General features: G+C 34.9%; 1 protein-coding gene and 1 pseudogene across 3 annotated transcripts; one reads left to right on the top strand and one right to left on the bottom strand.

Moving 5' to 3' along the window:
- On the bottom strand, positions 1 to 7,259 carry LOC132060176 (spliceosome-associated protein 130 A). Of its 3 annotated transcripts, XR_009415892.1 has the most exons (5): positions 4,127 to 7,259; positions 2,941 to 3,432; positions 1,402 to 1,557; positions 1,235 to 1,324; positions 1 to 329 (listed from the first exon to the last, which is right to left on the bottom strand). XR_009415892.1 is itself a non-coding variant. In XM_059453077.1 (4 exons), exons 1-3 carry the CDS (start codon positions 7,130 to 7,132, stop codon positions 1,420 to 1,422), a joined length of 3,636 nt encoding a protein of 1,211 aa, XP_059309060.1. In that variant the 5' UTR covers positions 7,133 to 7,259; the 3' UTR covers positions 1 to 329; positions 1,402 to 1,419. The 3 variants fall into 3 exon arrangements, 2 of the variants coding, with proteins under 2 accessions (XP_059309060.1, XP_059309062.1); XM_059453077.1 differs by lacking the exon at positions 1,235 to 1,324; XM_059453079.1 differs by lacking the exon at positions 1,235 to 1,324 and having other exon boundaries at positions 1 to 300.
- A 4,256-nt stretch (positions 7,260 to 11,515) lies between these two features.
- LOC132060174 (dirigent protein 24-like) lies at positions 11,516 to 12,896 on the top strand (annotated as a pseudogene).
- Positions 12,897 to 21,563: the final 8,667 nt, after the last annotated feature.

Raw genomic sequence — 21,563 nt, 5'->3', positions numbered from 1 at the left:
TTTAAAGCAAGTCATTCAACCTCTGCATTGTGTGACCACATTTCTCAGAAACAAACTGGAAATACACAATTAAGTTAACCGGTAATTTGCTACAAGAATCAGTTGAAAAGACTAGGCTACAGCATAATTACAACAGAGAAGCTGGCGATAATTAATTCCACGCCTTTTCAACTACTTCTGTAGTGAACATAGCTTGGATTACATGCTGGCCTCCCTTCTCTTGCATCCACATAAGCTCAAATCAGATGAAACTTCCATAGCTCTCTGCAGCATGCTCCTCTTATGCCACATGACGTGTCCCTTAAATTGATTAAGACTAAAACCATCACCTTGAGATAAGAAAATTAGATTTTGAGTAGTTTGATCATTACCAAAAAGAAACAAACATGACACAGTTTGCTATCACATAGAAGCCTTTGTGCCCCTAGACAAATTGCACGTTGATGTACCAAGAGAGGAACAAGACATTATTGGCAATCACATAGAAGTGTTTCAGTATCCCTTAACAAATGGCATACTGATGTACTATTAGGGCCCGTTTGGCCATAAATACCAAAAACTTTTTCACTTTTTTTTGGAATTTTTGAAGTTGGAGTTGTGTTTGGCCATAGTTTTTGAAATTGTAGTTTTTGGTGAAATGTCATGTGTGAAAAAAGTTGAAATTTTTTGAAAAACAAGTTTTTCTTGTTTTCGGAATACAACTCCGGAAAAAAGTGAATAATTATTATGGCTAAAACGCTAAAAGTAAAAAAAAGCGAAAAAAATTTCCGGAAAAAAAGTGAATAATTTTTATGGCCAAACGCCCACTTAAAGTGCAGCAAGAATTGATTGACAACACATTGAATTGATTGATCACAAAAGGAAAACTTGATTCAGTTTCGAAGCCATAAATAAAATGAAGAAAGCTTCTAAACTTAAAACTCTCCCCTTTTTCCATTTTGATATCTGTGATGTTCGGACACAACTTGTACACACCTCAACCACACTACCAAACAGCTTGTTTAGCCCACAAACACAGTTTGCCAATACAATCATGCCTACCAAGGTTGGAGCACATGAGCTCACACCAAGTGTCGTAATTGAGATTTGAAAACTAAGTTCTCTTCAAACTTGCAGATAATTGTCAATATTAATTGTGATTAACCCTCGAAGATGCGGCCTAACAGCTGAAGAGTTGGAATAATAACTTGGGGACAAGGTCCAGATTCTAGTACCCTAGTTAAATACTTCTCACCTGTCTATGTCTTGGTGGAAAAAGTTACTTAACACGTGTGGATAGAAGGTCACAAGTACTTGGTGGATTAGTCGAAGGATGCAGACTTACGTGGACACACGGTTATCCCACAAAATATCAACTATGACTGACATGCAAAAGCTGTATATGTAAAGACGGGAATGTACCTTCGCCTAAACATGTTCTCAAATGATTTTGTTTCTTATTTCTTCAAGCTTTTTCAGAATCTCGCCTGGTGTCCTATCCAACTCATCTGCAATTTTGCGCTGCATATCCATAGGCAAGGTTGGGAACTGTTCACACAAGTCTCCATCTATCACATCCTGCAAAATAGTTCCAACTTTTCATTGTTATGATCAACATGAAATAAGGATTGCACAATTAAACTGATGTAGGTATATAAAATGGAAAGAGCATAGACTCTCCACGGTGCCATGTAATCTAGTTAATTTGTAAAAACTGAAACTTGTAGCAGTTTCACAAAAACTGCATAATTAAACAAATAAAAAATGCAACTACCAATAAAATCAGCCGGGTAGACATAGAAACACCCTGTGGCAACTCAGGAGTCCTTTTTGTTCAAAGGATGTACTAGGGGTGGGCATAAATACCGAAAACTGAAAAACCGGACCGAACCGAACTAATTCGGTTCTTCGGTTTCGGTTTTATTTATTCTATAACTTCGGTGTTCGGTTCGGTTTTCGGTTTTGGGGTCCCAGTTTTCTGGTTCTTCGGTTAAACAGAAATGTGTGCTGCACATTCAATTATTTTCCTACATTAGCGCGAAGTTGTATAGCAGGCATAGTATGTTTGGTGAGTCAACATGGATACATGTATGGGGAAGTTAAATGCTCTCTTTTTCTTTAACAAATGGAACTGCAAGTGAGGATTGCAAGAATACAATGGAATCTCATAGACACAAGCAGGCAGCAGCTGATTTTATATATACTATGGCTGCACATTTTCAAACAAGTAGCAGTGCACAATGTTGATTTCTTGCTGCTACAGAGTAAATGTTGTATTATTGTTGATTTCGACATAAATAGCGAGATTAATCATACTAAAAAACAGAAATAAAGAACTGAAAAACTGAATTAGAAAAACCGAACCGAACTTGAGAAAAGCCGAACCAAATTAGTGTTCGGTACACACTTTTCCATAACCAAAAACCGAAGAACCGAACCGAGGTTTGAAAAAACCAAACCGAAGAACCGAACGCCCACCCCTAGCATGTACAACACTTCAAAATAGTGAAATCAAGAAAACGTGAATATTCACAAAGCCCACTAAATAGTTCATTGTCAAAAATTATAAGACATATCCAAGCATAACAAAGTTGCACTTATCAGGATAAGCCTGAAGGATGCAACCACTTATAATTCATGTAGCACAAGCACGTTTTTTGTTCCAAAATTGGTCAAGGATTTGATGATCAAACTTTTTTTGTTTTTTTTTTGTTTTCTGCAATAAGTAGAGATTTTAATGTGTTAAAAACATTTTAATTTACCTTCCTACCAACCAAGTTTTGTAAAGTAGCTAAAGACAAACCCCAGTTACACTTCAGCGTCAAAGTTAGCTTCAAAAGTAATTCATTTACTACACTAGTGCACCTCTGCTGCCTATCAGGATGTCAAACTAAGTAGGTAACTAGAACCTTTCGCGTTGGAACATCAAGGAAATCGCTGATTGAGCAAGTACAAGCCTACCTTAACGGGGAAGTAGGCAGATCTATAGGCCATGTGATCCCTGCCACATAAAGGTGGGAACTCCTGCCTCAGATGCATCTCCAAATGAGAGAAGAAGTCAACGTCATCCCTCGAGGTAAATGGAAGCATTGCCCCGACGCTTCCCATCACAGTACCGTAGATTATGCATTCGCCCCCTCCTGGAATAAGTGATGCCCTTTGCAAGCAAGAGACCACATCACCAACATGAAATTGCACTATCTCCTCAACCTTGTTTGGGGCACCATTCAGCTTCCCCTGCTCCCATTTTATTTTTCCACCAGTAGGATCTTCTTCGATCTCATCTGAGACGTCCTGAGGTAATCGCACAAAGTAGATATTCCCGAACTTATCAGCTCCAGCCACAGTGTCAAAATCTACATGCTGTGCTGCTGTTAGCCATCTCGGAACCGTGTCATCAGCAAATATGTACAGTTGATTTTCGTCACGTCTATACTTACAGTAGTGGAATGACTGCAAGAAGTGAACAATTGGAGCAGATTAGTTATCAAACTTCATAAAATATGACATCAAAGAAGACTATTTTTTAAGAAATCCGAAGAACTGTTCCTATTAGAAATTATCTAACCCATCCATCAGTCTACTTTCTATAGGTTTAAACGGCCAATTCAGTCACTCTGTAGTAAATTAGTATTATCAGAAGAAAAATCACAGGTAACTATAGATGTAATTAGCAAGTTGGCTAACAACATATAATCATGCAGCCAAGCTTCATTGTGCTACTCCAGTGCAGGGGAAAAGAAACTTTCAAATAGTTATGCTATGTGGCAATTTTGATTTATAATTAAAAAACTTCGGTCACATAGCAAACGGATATCATTTTCAGGCTATTTGAATATAAGAACTTAATTAGTTTTATGAGGTTATTCAATTTAATGCAGAATGTTCTAAACGCTATAAATCATTTCATACTTAGTAACATTTCCTCCAACCATTTCTATAGCCGCAATTTCAATTAATACTCAATCATCGATGCTAGTCATTAGATTCTTTTTCCCCAACCCAGTCATTAGATTCAAACTATGTCTTTAGACTAGAACGCAGGACACTTCTCAGCTACAATTTACATCAAATAAATAGTATCCAGAGGGTACGTAAATTACTACAGCAATTACGTATAAAGCAGAATATTTTACAATGACCATACCTCTTGCATGTCACCAACATAAATCCGATCACGATAGGTATGGATAGCTGTGATTGAGTTGGGGAATAGCTTGTTCTCACATTTTCGGAGCAGTCTTTTCTTCCCCAAATCATACAACCTAAGGACAGACCCAATACCAGCCAGTAACCTTCCTTGGAACTGACATAGTGCAAGAGGCACACCATCTACCTGTGTCTTGTGCAAAAGCTCTAGGACCTTCCCATCTTCTTTAAATTTGTATATATGAATGTATGCTGCTTCGAACGACTTTTTGGGCCAAAACTGAAGGCCCTTGGCAGTACCAACAGCTAACAGAGCTCCATGCTCCTTGTCATGGAAATTAACAGTGCATATGCTAAATGCAGCCTCATTATCCTGAAGCTCTAGCAGACAAGTGGTTTGTGTTGTCCTTGGATCAAGGACTCTGATACAGGAAACCCATCTTCCCGATTCCGATTTAGGATAACCATATTGTTCATCAGATAGTGGATCATTACCATCCTCATCTTCGCCATTCTCCATTTGTTCTGCATTTCCATTTTCACCATTCCCAGCTGTCTCGAAGCACTCTTTTTTGGCAGCTTCACGCTCTTCTGCAGTATATGCTCCCTGGTCACTCTCAATCATTATCACCATCTTCCGTTTGGGTTGAAGAACAAACCTTCTTGGTGTATACCTTAAAGGTATAGCTGTTTCATTGAAAGTCTCACCCAATCTCTCTATCGTGAAGACCCTCAATGCATCCCCAGCAACCGCTACCACACCTTCTGCACATTGATCGGATGAAAACGAGGCTGCAAATTCTAGAGTCTCATATGACAAAGGTGTCAAAAGAAAATGTCCTTGGTGTATATAACCTAGCCATGGTCTACTTGACAAACAGAGCATAGCACGCCGTCCTCTTACAACAATGGAAAAGAGCTTAGGGGCCCTAAGCCCCAAGAAACGTGAACGTGCATCTGAAAGCTGCCCAGTTATCATATCCACCACAGTCCTGAATAAAACCCCATTTTGTAAACCAGCATTAAGGAAAAGGCTGGCAGGGTGATCTGCACCATCCTCTCCACCAACAGAGGCCTGAACTTCAAGAAAAAGGAGAGACTCTGGCGGTGAAGATACACTTTGAAGGCTCAGAACCTGCATACAGTCGTCAGGGTCCAACGACAAGATACGAATAGTGTTATCATATGATCCAACTGCAAGGAAACGGGACCTTTGTCTTCCCTCAGGAACAGGGGCAATGTCCAGACAAGCTACATCACCTGACATCTCATGCTTCTCGACTTCCATCAACTGGCCAGTCATATCCACTTCAAAATATATCAGCTCCCCTCCACTTAGTGCAATTACCACTTGAAGTCTATTCGATCCAACCTTGACAATAGTTCTCTTTCCAGGAGTTCTCCATTCATTAATACGACCATCTTCTCTAATATGCCTTATTCCACTGGGATGAACTTGCATCAACGAATCATCACCGATCAATGAAACAGCAAGAGATGGAGTAGTATCAAGAAACCCACTGTCACTAACTTCTTCAACTGTCTCACCAATAGAAAGCACAAGAGTTGCATTCGCGAAAGAGACAACAATGTAGGCATCAAACTCATCATTAACATTCTTTTTCACAGTCCAGACAGCACTTGGAACACCAGGAAGCTGTGACACAGCCATTTCACTAACAGCTAAACCTGGCCTAAGTATGCGCAATGAAGACCGAGGACCCCTCCCACAAAGCGAAAATATTTGTGGAGTTTCCTCCTCGAAAAGATTCACAATTTTCATATCCATGATTGGCATCAAGCTCTCAACCTGATCGATCCTAACAAGATTCTTCAGCTTTCTTGGCTGGAAAAATACAGGCTGAAAACCTTCTTCAGTTTCCATTAACGTCGATGATGAAGCTTCGACATCCGGGTCATCTCCTATCGCCTGAAACTGATACAACGCATGATTCCCAAACTCTGACGAAGCAAACAGAAACCCCGACTTCATCACACACAGAGAAGAACTGACCGGAATCGTATCAAAATACTTGATCTTTAACTCCTTAACCCTGTCATTATCATGATCCAACGTCACCTTAAAAATATCTCCATACTCGGTTTGCAGAAGAAAGAAAAACATCGACTTCTGCTTATGCATAGCAGCCGAAACAATCAAAACCCCACGTTCCGCTGGCAAATCTACCCTCCTCGGAATAACAGCCCGAACATCAGGATGTCCCTGATTCTTATAAATAACAAAATTCTCCGCACAAACAAGCACACCACTCGGACCATCCCCACCACCGGGAACCGTCACGAGCAAATTCGCACCATTATCAACCTGCTCAGACCACTTCCTCGAAACATGATTAAGCCCCAAATCCAACTCATAAAACGTCAAATGCTTCTGCGCCTCGTTCGCAGCTTGACCCGTCGGATCTTGATCCGCCTCCGCGTAATCCAGCTCAATCGCAGCGAATATCGGGTTATCAAAACCACAATCAACCCCACATATCGAAAACGTAATCGTATGGCTCTTATGTGCTTCTAATGGCGACGAAATCGTTAACCTAGCAGCAGTATCCCTATTCAATACATAAACTAATTTCTGTTTCTCACAAGCACCAATCATAACAGCTCTACCTTTCGGGTCAATACCCAAATACTGACCCGGAACTATCCGTCTACAACCTGATTTCCCAAAAGTCTCCTGATGTACTTTATCAAAACAGTTCTTTTCTTTATTATATTCTAATATAACTATCCGACCCGAATCCGACCCGACTACGATATAATCTTTTTGTGCACCTGTTAACCGAAATTGAGCTAAAGAACGTATAGATCCGAATATTTCAACGGATAATAAGGTTTGAAGCTTACCGTTATCATCGGGTCGGATTAGGTCTAATACTTTGCCACGTGCCACGACGATTTCTTGTAATTTTCCGCCGGAGAAACTGCCGTTGATGGCGCAGAGTATTCCGGTGGGTTTTTGGAGAGTTAAACTGTAGAGATACATTGTGGTAAAACCCTAGTTCAAATTTGGGGATTTAGGGTTTTTTGAGGAGTAGATTGGGAAATGAAGTGCTTTTTGCTTAAACCCTAGAGGAGAGTGCGAGTGTGTGCGTGTGAAAAATGGAGGTGAGTGATTGGGGTTTTATTTTTGGACCGGGTTGGCCCGAAGAGGCGGTTCGTGAGTGATGGGTTTTTTTGGCAAGGGAAAACGGGCTAAAAATATCTTCCGTTACTAATTTGGGTAAAAAATATTCGCTCGTTATTAAAGTTCTTAAATATACTCATGTCTTAATGGAAATTTCCAAATCCTCCAAAATAATCCGATTTCAGTTTTTAAACCCTTTTTAAAAAATATCTTCCCTTTTTTGTTTTCATTAGTTTATTTGTTTCAAAATGTTTGTTTTACTTTTCTTTTTATTCCGTTTAAAAAAAAATGTTTCTTTATTTTTTTGACGACTCTTTAATTTCAACTTTTTACGTGACATGTTTAAGACCATAAGATTAACAGATATTTTGATACATTCAACATAGCTCTGATGTAAAACTAGTAGTAGATTTAAAAGTGTTCTTTACTTTCTTAAATCTTGTGTCAAGTCAAAACTCAAAAACAGACAAACATTTAAAACGGAAGGAGTAATTTTTTATTCTAGCTTGTTTGACTAAGTGGATGTTTGGACATAAAAAATATCAATTTTTTAAAATGTGATTTTTTTTAAAAAGGTAGTATTTGGAAAATGGTATTTGAAAATTAAAATTATGTTCTTGGAAAAAAGTTGAATTTTTGTGAGTGATTTGGAGTGAAAATGTGAAAACGGGTATTTAGAGTTTTTCGAATTTCGAAATTTCCGAAATTAAACTTCAAGTGGAACTCCAATAAATTATAACAATTCTATGTGCAAAAATAATTTCGGAATACTAGTTTCGAAAAAAAAAAGGGATAAGGCACTGTTACCCCCCTAAACTTTGGCCTAAATTGCTTGGACACACCTTACATTTCCAGAGGTCCTATTACCCCCTGAACTTTTTTAAAACGGAATAATTTACCACCCTAAGCGCTGACATGGCAAGGAGAGTGTATTTCACTCTCTTTAGGAGAGTGAGAAGCATAAAATCTGACATGTGTCATTTTTTTAATTGAGTACTTCACATTTAATTACACCTAATATCATTAAAGCTTAACGTTTTTTCTAAACTGTTTTTTTTTTAAATGTGGAAAACTTTTTTTTTTTTAATTAAAAATCTGTATTTTCTTAAAATATGGAAAAATGAATTGTTTTTAAAAAATATGAAAAATCCATTTTTTTTTAGAAAATAAATCTGGAAAACTGAGTTTTCTTATTAAAAAATCTGGTTTAAATCTAGAAAACTGATTTTTTTTTTCTATATATCAAAAAAATCTAGTTTTCCAGATTTAGTTTGAAAAACAGGCTTTCCACATTTTATAAAAATTTAGTTTTTTCACATTTTGACAAGAAAAAATACTTTTTCCAGATTTTTTAAAATTATAATCCAGATTTTATTTGAAAAATAAAAGTGTCCTAAGAAAATGAAATCATGAAAATCTAGATTTTTTAAGACATTTTAAAAAAATAATCAAGTTTTCCATATTTTAAAAAAGATCCATGTTTTCAGTTTTTTTTTTTTAAATGGATTTATAAAAATCAAATTTTCAGAGTTTTTTTAAAAGAAAATTCAATTTTCAAATTTTTTTAAAAAATGCCACGTAAGCGAAACGAATTAAAAAAACCAGAAAATAAGTAAATATACATGTGGCAAGGAGAGTATATGTCACTCTCCCATGAGAAAGTAGATATCCAGTTTCACGGTGGTAACTATTCCGTTTTAAACAAATTCAGGGGGTAATCGGACCCCCGAAAAGATAAGGTGTGTCGTAGCAACTTCGGCCAAAGTTTAGGGGTAATTAGCCCTGACCAAACGGGCCCTAATTGTTCAATTCGACAATAATATTTTGATCCCCATTCAAATTTGTGCGATAGAAACCTTTAGTTACAATTTGATAGAGTTAAGTTAGTAGAGGAAAAAAGATATCATGAAAAAGTAAGTAGAGATGTTGTGGTCCTGTATTCTGATAAAAAATTGAAAATTTCTTGGAGCGGTAGGAGTAGTAGCATGGCTAATCAAACAATTTAGTGTTACACTAGGAAGTATTAGGAGAAGCATTGTTCCCTGATGATTTTAGGATAAGTAGAAGTAAGATTAGATATATGTATTTCAAGTTTAATAAGAGTGAAGTTGAAGGGAGATTAGATGGGATTGTGGTGCCTAAACTCAAACAATTCGTATATTTGGTCTCTAGGCCAGTAGTTCTACGAGAATGAAATGTTATGTGAAAATGTTACAGATATAGACAAAATTGGATAGTTGAAAGGAGAGTGATACAAAAATTATGTGATAGAAGGATCTTATATACCAATGTGATATACAAGTTCTATAGAACAATATAAGACCGTCATGTTATATGAAAATATATGTCGGCTTGCTAATGTCCAAACTTTCACAAAATGAGTAGTCTGGAGATGCAAATGCTAAGATGGATGTGTTGTACGTTGTCATACAAAATTAGATAAGATTAAAAATGATTGATCACCTTCGTTGAAAGGTGTAAGTATCATACGTTGAAGATAATATGCGAGAAGAGATAGATTGGTCGTTATCCCGCATCGACCTCCAAATGCATATAGATGGGTCATTATCCCGCATCGACCTCCAAATGCATCGGTTAATAAGTGATAAAATCATGGTGAATGAGGATATACCCTCAGATCACATGAAAGGAAATTATATCGAAAAATATACCATCTCTTGGAAGCCAAGCAAACTTAAAAAAAGATGGACCTCAATTTTTTGGACACATATAATGTCAAAGAATACTCCAACTTGCTTTAGTACGTTATAAACTTTGAGATCAATGGTTATATTGTTACAAAATCAAGGCTAAGATAGCAATACTGTATAAAACAGAAGTTTAATGAATTGATATACACAATGACATAAATTTTATATTAGACTTCTCTATTACCTACTACGGATCTTTGTTTCTATTAAACATGTATGGTCTATCACCAATAGGATGCCACAGTAGTTTATTCTGATTTTGGTAGGAGGATAAGTAATCCCATGTAGATGGGATTGGTTGGGACAAGATTGGATTACTAATTCTACCCTTTCTGAGGGATTACTAATCCCACCTTTTATCCCATCTACATGGGATTGGATGGGATATCAAAAAGTAATCCCATCAACCAAACATAGGATTAATTTCGATCCCATTGGATTAATAATCCAGCCCATCCTATCCCTCCTACCAAATGACCCCTAGTGTTTCAATGAGCTATTATGGTATCCAAAATGGGTATCTTTGGAGATTAGTGTTTCTTGAATAAATTAATGTAAAAGTACTTTAATATTGAACTTACACTCGATAAAAAGATTGATCTTTGTAGAAGTTAATCGGTGAGAACTTTTAAAAAATTAATGGTGAAACAAGCTTCACAAATTTACTCACCAACTATCATGCCAATGTAGTTTTAGAAGTTAGATAAATAATATTTTGAATTTATGACAATCCATATTCATATACTAAATCAAATCTATCGAGATCAAATGGTTGTTTAATTTTCTACTATTGTTTATTTTTCTTTCTACTCAACATTAGGCTAGGTTTTAGATACAATAAACAACTAGTATAAGATGCACTTTTGTTAAGTCTACTAGTAAACCACTTCCATTAAGCCATTAACAACTCCAACTCATATTAAACAGTAGTTGAGCTTTTCCCATTTTTAACTTCGTTCTCAAAAATCTACTGAAAAAGAAATAAAAAGTAGTAGCTCTTTTTGCAATTCTTGGAGATGCCAGAATGAAAAAATTAAACTGACCCCCGATACTTACGCCAAGTCAATGAGTTTGTCAATTAATTATAATGAACTGATACGAAGTATGAGTATGAATTTGATATAAATACCTAATGTGGATTAATTTTTTTCTGATGCTGGAGTCCCTTCTTCACTAGCAATTGGAACTCCTTTTTAATAGTAAAATACAAATTCCTTTAGCATAAATAGCAATTAGCAAATCGTAAATTTTTAGACCTTTTTTTCGATGGGATCTAGTCATGGTTCGAATTTGTTAACTCCTCCCTATTTCTCAAGTAGTATGATGATAATATACTACTACTGCCAAAATGATCAACCAAAAGCATTAACGGAGTAGGTTCAACAAAAATGATGCCTTAAAACTTTTGTAATGATTATGTGTTTTGCAACTAAAAACTTCACCCAAACCATTTCATCAGCTCCCCTTAATAGGAAGTAACCAAACTATTTATACCCAATTAGCCTACATTCTTTCCTCATCATCCAAGCATCTGCTTAAGCTTAATTCTTCATTTGCTTCTTCTCATCAATCATCAAAGCAACAAACAAAAATGGTCAAATATTTTCAAGCCACCTTCTGCATTTTGCTATTAGCATTCTCATTTGACTATGCTAATTCAGCAAGAATCCTTGACGAAGTGAGCTCAGATGAACCCATTGGGGCTCCTGTGGTGGCCCCCGCCACCACATTGCCAAGTGGCCACTTCCCGGCCACAGTCAACACTCCTGATTCGGACGAGGCACGTATAGATGATGATTTTTCTACTCCTGCAACCACGGTGGCTCCTTCAGCTGTTTCTCCAGTCGAACCTGAGCCCGCCCCCACCGTTCCAATAGCACCTTCAGCGGATTTGCCAACCGAACCTGAGCCAGACACGGCCCCTGTAGTCGCCCCTGCTGCTCCAGTGGCTCATTGGCGATGCGACAACAGATAACTCGGAGCAGACACCGAGTTGCCAATGTGGCACCAGGAGCAGCATTTGTGTCGGTGCCACTGTGGCAAATCTGTTTTGGACCACTCAAAATTCTCCTTCTTCATGCATGACATTCTCGGTGGTACACACCCTTCAGGACGTGTAGTTACTGGAATCATAGCCAGCTCGGATGCCAACAATTTACCTTTCTCCAAGGCCAACGACGCCATCTTCCCACTTGACGGTGGAGTTCCCCTCAACAACATCAACGACATCGTCAACAACAACAACTACCCTTTCCTAGCAGGACTAAACGGACAACAACAATCCACCACCGTCCTCCAAAACACGGGCAACAACAACATCGTCGAAAGCGAGGACAACCAACCTTTTGTCACAGCCGGGCAACTTCCTAATGGTCTTTCCCTTCAGCAGCTCATGTTCGGATCCATAACTGTCGTGGACAACGAAATAACTGAGGGGCACGAATTAGGATCATCAATTCTTGGTAGAGCACAAGGATGTTACCTGACAAGCTCGTCCGATGGGACGAGCCACACGCTAGCATTGACAACTCTGTTCCATGGACATGAACATGAAGTGGATGATACTATCAGCTTCTTTGGAATTCACAGGACCGCGACACCGATTTCTCACATTGCTATCATTGGAGGTACTGGGAAGTATGAGAATGCAAAAGGGTATGCTACAATTGAGACTATGCCACATGTGGATCAACATACAACTGATGGTGTTGAAACAATTACACACTTCACTGTGTACATTACCCCTTAAAGAAAGAGTGTTTCTCCTAGAGAAGGGGCTTATTTAGTTTTCTCTATGGTTTTCTGTATTTCTGATTCTTTCACTTTCAGTTGATGTACTTTCTTGTAATGGCATGGTTAAGTATTCTGATTAATGTTATTTTATATATGAAAGATCTTTTAATCTGTCACAATTTTTTTTTTTAATACTCTTTACTCACAACCAAAAAAGTCTGATAACAATTACAGATACTTTTGAATATGTTTCCTTTGAGTTGGTATCAAGAATTTGAAGTTGCACTGCAACACTTGGAACCAGGGGCCGAGCCACAGTAATAATATGGATTCGGCATAATTCAGTAACACTTATACCTTGTATTTGTATTGAAATTCGTTTAATATGTGTTGAAAAATAATATTAATATCTCAAAAAGAATAGATATTATTTCATTAATTTCCCTAATTTCTATCAAATCTTTTTGGTCAACTATTATTGTTGCCCAACGTCTCTCTTACAATTAAAATGGTTAGCTTCATGGCCAATTGGCCTTTATGGCTTTTAACTCCTCTTAAATACTTTGGGATTTTAGCAGATTAAGAAATCATCTCTTTGGCTTATATGTGTGATCTTGTGTGGTCATATTGTGAATAGTAAAAAATGAAGAACAAATCTCTTTCTTCTTCTCATATTTTCTTTTGCTGGGTTTTATATTATTTAATCTTTGTTAACTTCTGGCTCCTAGTTTTACATTAGAAAAGCTTGTTGAATCCTGAGGATACACTCATACCGAGTGAAATATCCTTAAGGATAGTGTCTTAATTGACATGCATCAAGCTTTCAAGAATTTCCTGCAAGGTTCGTGATCAAGTACATTTCGACAAGGTTCGTGATCAAGTATTTTCCGTAAGATTTCCAACAATCTTAAGGATATTTTACACTATAATTTTACGGAGAATACGAATTAGAATGTGAATCAAAAGGGCAAGACGAGAAAACAATCGTAGCAGGCATGGATGGAATACAACGGTTGATGAGATAACATCTTTTCAGTAATGTTAATGAGGTATGTAAGAATACTATAATCTCTATGTTTTAATAAATAAATAAAACATAGAGATAGAGATGGAGGTGAGTGATGGGGTTTTATTTTTGGATCGGGTTGACCCGAAGAGGCGGTTCGTGAGACGTGAGTTATGGGGTTTTTTGTTGGGGAAAGGGTCAAAAATGCTTCTCTATTTTGGAAAAAGCGCTAAAAATATCTTCATTACGAATATGGGTCAATAAGACTCCTTTGTCATTGAAGTTTTCAAAATATCCTTATCTTAACAGAATTCTCAAATCCCCAAAATAACCCGATTTCATTTTTTAAACCACCCTTTTTTAAAAATATCTTCCCTTTTTGTTTTCATTAGTTTATCTGTTTCAAAATGTTTGTCGTACTCTTTTTTTAGTCTGTTTCAAAAAGAATGTCTCTTTCCTTTTTTGGCAACTTTAAATTTCAACTTTTCACGTGGCATGTTTAAGACCACAAGATTAAAGGATATTGGTACATTCAATATATTTTTTGATTTAAGACCAATAGTTTCAAAAGTTTTCTTTACTTTCTTAAACTCCGTGCCAAGTTAAAACTCAAAACCAGACAAACATTTTGAAACAGAAGGAGTATTTTGTTTGATAAAGTGGATGTTTTGACATAAAAAATGTGAAATTTAAAAAGGTAGTATTTGAAAATTGAAATTATGTTTGGACATGAATATAATTTGGAAAAATGCTGAATTTTTGTGACTGATTTAGAGTATAAATGCGAAAACATGTATTTAGAGTTTTTCGAATTCCGAAATATTTTGAAATTCAACTTCAAGTTGAATTCCGATGACAAGAGGGTGTTGCTCAATTGCTCAATCGTGCAAATTGCCCTTTTTTTGAATATATTCACTCCACTAGTTTCATGAGGCCCGGGCTTACTCTTAAACATTTTTACTTTCAATGTTAATGAAATTATTTACTTTAATTCAGATGTAGAGCCAACGTTTGAAATTTATGGGTTCTGAATTCTTATTTTTTAAGTTATTCAGTATTAAATTAATAATTTATCGTTTAAATACAAAGTTTGTGAAGCAAAGCTACTGGGTTTGATAGAAACCGTTGTTGACACTCTAGCTCCGCCCTACTTCAAACTCATTTTGCGTTTATCTTGAACTCATTTAAAATTTTAATAATGTATTGTATTTTCACATATATTAACAAAACTCGTGATTTCATCTTCTAGAATCATCTAACACAACAACAAAAAATTCCAATAACTTCAAATCTATTCTATAATATTTATAACCTTCCTTTAAAATTTTACACAAATTAACCTAATGATCCTACAAGAATATTAGTAAATGATACTCCCTCCGTTTCAAAAAAATTGTCATGTTTCGGATTACGAGAGTCAAACTAACTAATGTTTGGTGTGAATTCAGACTTAGAATCTTTAATTTTTTTAAATTGTTATTACATATTTAGAAACCACATAAAAAATACTATAAGTAATGGTTAACAATTCAAAATATTTAGAAAATATTTAAAAACATGGGCACAACTGCACATAATGCTCCATTTTTTATATTTTTGTAGTCCTACATAATTTTTTATTTACTTGCAATTTTTTATTTTGCTCAATGAGAATAATATTAACGATACGTTTTCATCAAGAAAACAAAGAAAAACCAAAATAATTCATATTATGTGATTCCTTTTTTCAATTTCTGTTTTAATTTTTCTTTTTTGCGATGCGAAAATTAGTAAATTTAACATTTTCAGAACCAATAATTTCAATTATACAGTAGTAATTGTAAAATCATACAATTTGAACAATGGAGGAGATTAGTTATACTGTGTATTGGCTTAATGAACGCGACAACCTTTCCAATTATATGAGGAGCTTTTAGAATTTAGATTATTAAGTTAGACATATTAATTCTCGGTAACTTGTTTAAAATGTCTCTACTAATACATGTATAAACTAACATTTATAACTTTTTGTGCACTAAATTTCAAGGAAAAAAATCAATTATCATATAAAGTATATGATGCACAAAATTTATAATTGAAGTGAAAATCAAATACGGACAGAGGCTAACACTTGAATACTCTAATTACACATGATTAGTTAAATACCAAAAAGTAATTTTTTTTTCATACTTGTCAGGCACACAACAGTAAAGAGAAATGAAATTGATAGGCAAAACAAGAGATTGGGTCCACAAGTGTGCAAGAAAATCCAACCACCTACAGGGAAAAGTAAATGGGGCCTACGGTGTACAAAAGCTAAATTTTTTGGCTGACACATGTAATTAATAGAACATGGAGTGGTGTTTTTGTCCAAGAGTGCAAAAGTACATCTATAAAGCAATCTGGTACAGTATCTGTAAAGAACCAAAAATTCTAAATTCCGACAATACCCTTGAGAGCTTCTAGCCTATTATTAATAATAGTAGTTATACAAGGCTGATACATTATGTATAATGCTTTCTCCCCAAGCATAATGTTATATTAAAACATTATATATTGGGCTACGTAGCATAAATATCTTCACAAGTTGCATGTTTTTTAAAATATCCCTTTTTTTTCTTCTCCATTTTCATTTTTTGATTCTTTTTGGTTTTCAATTGTTTGACTCGACTTATGAGAATAATATCTTGAATCTTTATACAAATGAGTACGATAAACATTTAGTAACAACTTGATTGAGTTAAGTTTGTTGAGGTAAATAAAAAAGGGGCAAAGGTGCAAATATATCCCTTAACTTTGCGATTTAGAGTATATATACCCCTCGTTACAAAAGTGGTATATATATACTCCGTTTACAAAATGGTGCAAATATACCCCTCATAGTTACAAAATGATGCAAATATACCCTTTTCGCTGACGGGATTTAAAAAAAAATCATTTAAGTTATTTTTTAATTATAAAAAATGTCACATGACTTTAAAAAAAAGTCTACCCATTTTTTTTAGTAGACATACTTTTCTAAAGCCACATAGTAATTTTTTTTCTGGTGGGTCGGACCTGGTTCGTTAAAAAAATGGGTAGACTTATTTTATTTCTTTAAAGCCAAGGAGATATTTTTTTAAACGAACCAGGTCCGACCAAGCAGAAAAAAAATTACTATGTGGCTTTAGAAAAGTATGTCTACTACAAAAAAATGGGTAGACTTTTTTTTTAAAGTGACGTGACATTTTTTATAATTAAAAAATAACCTAAATGATTTTTAAAAGAAAATCTCATCAGCGAAAAGGGTATATTTGCACCATTTTGTAACGGCAGGGGTATATTTGCACCATTTTGTAACGGTAGGGGTATATATACACCACTTTTATAACGAGGGGTATATCTACTCTAAATCGCAAAGTTAAGAGGTATATTTGCACCCTTTCCCATAAAAAAATATCATGAAAAATATGTGGAGTAGAAAAGCTTTTGTCCAAATGATATTCATATGAAGGTTTAGAAATGTCTAGAAGAGGTTGGAGTAGCATGACTTATCAAATTATTTAATGGTATGCTAAGAAGTGTTGAAACATTGTAGTGAGTGATGATTGTAGGATAAGAAGGAAGACTGGATATATACATTGCAAGTTTAATTTGTATAAGATCGAGTGAGGCTAAAGTTAGATCAGACGGAATTGTGGTGTCTACATGCAGACAATTCATGTATTTGGCCTCTAGGCTAGCTGTTCTATGAGAATGAAATAATAGATGAAGATGTTATACAACAACAATAACTATGCTTGAAATTTTAGTTGAAGCAGGTTTAAAAAATGAAATTGGGTTATTTTGAAAATTCTCAGTTTTCCGTTAAGACACGAGTATATTTGAAAACTTTAATGACGGGAGGGGTATTTTTTACCCAAATTCGTAACGAAGAATATTTTTATCCCTTTTTCCAAAGTTGAGGGGAATTTTTGACCCTTTCTTTTTTGTTTTCATTAGTTCATCTGTTTCAAAATGTTCGTCTTACTTTCCTTTTTAGTTCGCTTAAAGAAAATGTCTCTTTCTTTTTTTGGCAAATTTAATTTTAACTTTACACATGGCATGTTTAAGATCACAAGATTAAAGAACATTTTGGCACATTCAACATATCTTTGATTTAACACCAGTAGATTCAAAAGTCTTTTTTACTTTCTTAAACTCCGTACCAAGTCAAAGACTCAAAACCAGACAAAACATTTTGAAACGGAGGGAGTTTTTTTTCCAGCTTGTTTGATTAAGTGGATGTTTGAACATAAAAAAATGTGAAATTTAAAAAAGGTAGTATTTGAGAATTGGAATTATGTTCTTGGAAAAAAGTTGAATTTTTGTGAGTGATTTGGAGTGAAAATGTGAAAACGGATATTTGGAGTTTTCGAATTTCGGAATTTTCGAAATTAAACTTTAAGTTGAATTCCAAAAAATTATAACAATTCTATGTGCAAAAATAATTCCGGAATACTATTTCGAAAAAATGAAGTGAAAATTATCCCTGACCAAACGGGCCCTAATTGTTCAACTCGAGAATAATATTTTGATCCCCATTCAAATATGCACGATAGAAACCTTAGTTACAATTTGTGATAGAGTGAAGTTAGTAGAGGAAAAAAATATCATGAAAAATATACGTAGAAAAGTTGTGGTCCATATAGTATTCTGATAAAAGTTTGAAAATGTCTTAGAGCGGTTGGAGTAGCATGGCTGTTCAAACAATTTTTAGTGTTAGACTAAGTATTAGGAGAAGCATTGTAGAGAGTGATGATTTTAGGATGAGCAGAAGTAAGATTCGATATATGTACTTCAAATTTAATAAGAGTGAGGTTGAAGCGAGATTAGATGGGATTGTGGTGCCTAAACTCAAACAATTCATATATTTGGTCTCTAGGGTAGTAGTTCTAAGAGAATGAAATGCTAGATGAAAATGTTACACATATAAACAAAATTGGATGGTAGAAATGGAAAAGTGATACAAGTATTATGTAATAGAAGGATGCTTATATATCAATGTGATATACAAGTTCTATAGAACAAGTATAAGACCATCATGCTATATGAAAATGTATGTCGGGTTGCTAATGTCCTAACTTTCACAAAATGAGTATCCTAGAGATGCAAATGCTAAGATGTATGTGTTGTACGTTGTCAGACAAAATTAGATAAGATTAAAAATGATCACCTTCGTTGGAAGGTGTAATTAAGTAACACACGTCGAAGATAATATGCGAGAAGAGATAGACTGGTCATTATCCCGCATCGACCTCCAAATGCACTGGTTAATAAGTGAGAAAATCATGGTGAGTGAGGATGTTAAAAAGGGATGAAGTAATCCTCAGATCACATGAAAGGAAATTATATCAGAAAAATATACCATCTCTTCGAAGCCAAGCAAACTTAAAGAAAGATGGAACACAACTTTTTAGACATATATAATGTCAAAGAATACTCCAACTTGCTTTAGTACGTTGTAAACTTTGAGATCAATGGTTATATTGTCACAAAATCAAGGCTAAGATAGCAATACTGTATAAAACAGAAGTTTAATGAATTGATATACACAATGACATAAAATTTTATATTAGACTTCTCTACTACCTACTACGGACCTTTGTTTTTATTAAACATGTATGATCTATCATCAATGGGATGCCACAGTAGTATATTCTGATTTTATGTATGAAGAAATGCTAGAGTTTTAGTGTTTTAATGAGCTATTATGGTATACAAAATGTGGTTATGTTGGAGATTAGTGTTTCTTGAATAAATTAATGTACTTTAATATTGAAATTACACTTGATAAAAAGATTGATCTTTATAGAAGTTAGAGAAAAGACATGTTTTAACCCCTGAACTTGGCATGAAAACTCACTTTAGCAACTAAACTTAACTTCTATTTTTTTACCCCCCTTAACAACTTACGTTTTAATTGTTTTCCACCTAAAAATAATACCACTCTCACAATGGGAGGTGTATTACACTCGCGCCATGTCATTGCCACATCATTGCCACATCATTGATAGTTGCCATGTCATTGCCATGTCAAAATTACCAACATATCATTTTTTATTTTTTCATTATTATTTTTTCTTTCTCTTTCTTCTTCTTTCTCTCATCCTCACCCTATTTTTATCAACCACCATAACCGCCCTTAAAAAAAAATCATCACCATCATCTTTAACCCACACCCACCACCACCACCATCATCTCCCCACCAAATTTCATCAAATTCCTTAAAAAAAAAAAAATCACCACCACCATCTTTAACCCACATCCACAACCAAGACCATTTCTAGCAAACCCATTTCTTCCACCACCATTATTAGCAAACCCATTTCTTCCACCACCATTTTAGCAAACCCATTTCTTCCTAACTTTATTTTTGAGAATCAAAATACATCCACAATACATTTCTAGCAAACCCATTTCTTCCACCACCATTAGTCACTTACACTTAAATTCGTTCAAATTAGTTGTTTTGGTTGTTATTGTTGGCCATTATTAGTATTATTATTAACAAACCCATTTCTTCCATAACTTTATTTTTGAAAGAAAACAAAATCTAAATCAAGAAACAAAAAATGGTGAAAATGAAAAGAAAAAAATGATGAGAATTAGAGAGAAAAAGGGATGAAGAAGAAGAAGAAGGAAGGGGGCGGGGGGGGGCGGGTGGGGTAGATTTCTTGGAAAACCCTCTCTCCCTTTCTTCTTCAATCACATTTGATGATGAAAAGAAACCAACCATCCATGGAAATTTTTTGCCAAGTCCACTTTTTTTTTATTTTTCACTCTCTTAATTTTTTATTTTTTTATTTTTTTTGCCACGTCGTGATTTGGGGTGGAAAATAATTGAAACGTAAGTTGTTAAGGGGAGTAAAAAAATAGAAGTTAAGTTTAGTTGCTAAAGTGAGTTTTCGTGCGAATTGAGGTTAAAACATGTCTTTTTCCCTAGAAGTTAACCGGTGAGAACTTTCAAAACTAATGGTAAAACAAGCTTCACAAGTTTACTTACCAACTATCATGCCAATGTAGTTTTAGAATTTAGATAAATAATTCTTTGAATTTATGACAATCCAAATTCATAGACTAAATCAAATCTATTGAGATCAAATGGTTGTTTGACTTTCTACTATATTTTATTTTTCTTTCTACTCAACATTAGGCCAGGTTTTAGATAAAATAATCAACTAATATGAGATGCATTTTTGTGGATTTGTTAAGTCCACTAGTAAACCACTTCATTAAGCCATTACCAACTCCAACTCATATTAAACAGTAGTTGAGCTTTTCCCATTTTTTACTTCGTTCTCAAAAATCTACTGAAAAAGAAATAAAAAGTAGTAGCTCTTTTTTGCAGTTCTTGGAGATGCCAGAATGAAAAAAATTAAACTCACCCCCATTTACCCCAAGTCAATGAGTTTATCAATTAATTATTTAATTAACTAATATGAAGTATGATTTAATATAAACAACCGACGTGGAATAATTTCTTTTCTGATGTCGGAGTCCTGGAACTCCTTTTTAACACTAATACTAATTCTTCTGGCATAAACAGCAATTAGCAAGTCATAATTTTTTAGACCTTTGTTTCACGGGGATCTATTCATGGTTCGAATTTGTTAACTCGCCTCTATTCCTAAATTAGTATTATGATCATGTACTACGACTGCCAAAGTGATCAACCAAAACCATTAACAGAATAGGTACAACAAAACTAATGCCTTGAACTTATTTTAAGGATTTTGTACTTTGCTACTAAACACTTTACCAAAACCATTTCATCAGCTCCAGTTAACAGGAAGTAATCAAACTATTTATACCCAATTAGCCTACATTCTTTCCTCATCAA

The sequence above is a fragment of the Lycium ferocissimum genome, chromosome 6 (assembly GCF_029784015.1).
Source record: "Lycium ferocissimum isolate CSIRO_LF1 chromosome 6, AGI_CSIRO_Lferr_CH_V1, whole genome shotgun sequence".
In the NCBI taxonomy this organism is placed as follows: Eukaryota; Viridiplantae; Streptophyta; class Magnoliopsida; order Solanales; family Solanaceae; genus Lycium; species Lycium ferocissimum.
Note: the sequence above shows the minus strand (reverse complement) of the source record. Positions and strands in the feature narration are given on the sequence as shown.

What these genes read in the sequence shown, in the direction of transcription:
- LOC132060176 (XM_059453077.1), bottom strand. Translation starts at nt 7,132, where the DNA reads ATGTATCTCTACAGTTTAACTCTCCAAAAACCCACCGGAATACTCTGC. An exon ending in ATGTTGGTGACATGCAAGAG is followed by an intron (nt 3,433 to 4,126) that starts GTATGGTCATTG and finishes CACTTCTTGCAG; the next exon opens with TCATTCCACTACTGTAAGTA. An exon ending in CTGCCTACTTCCCCGTTAAG is followed by an intron (nt 1,558 to 2,940) that starts GTAGGCTTGTAC and finishes ACTATTTTGCAG; the next exon opens with GATGTGATAGATGGAGACTT.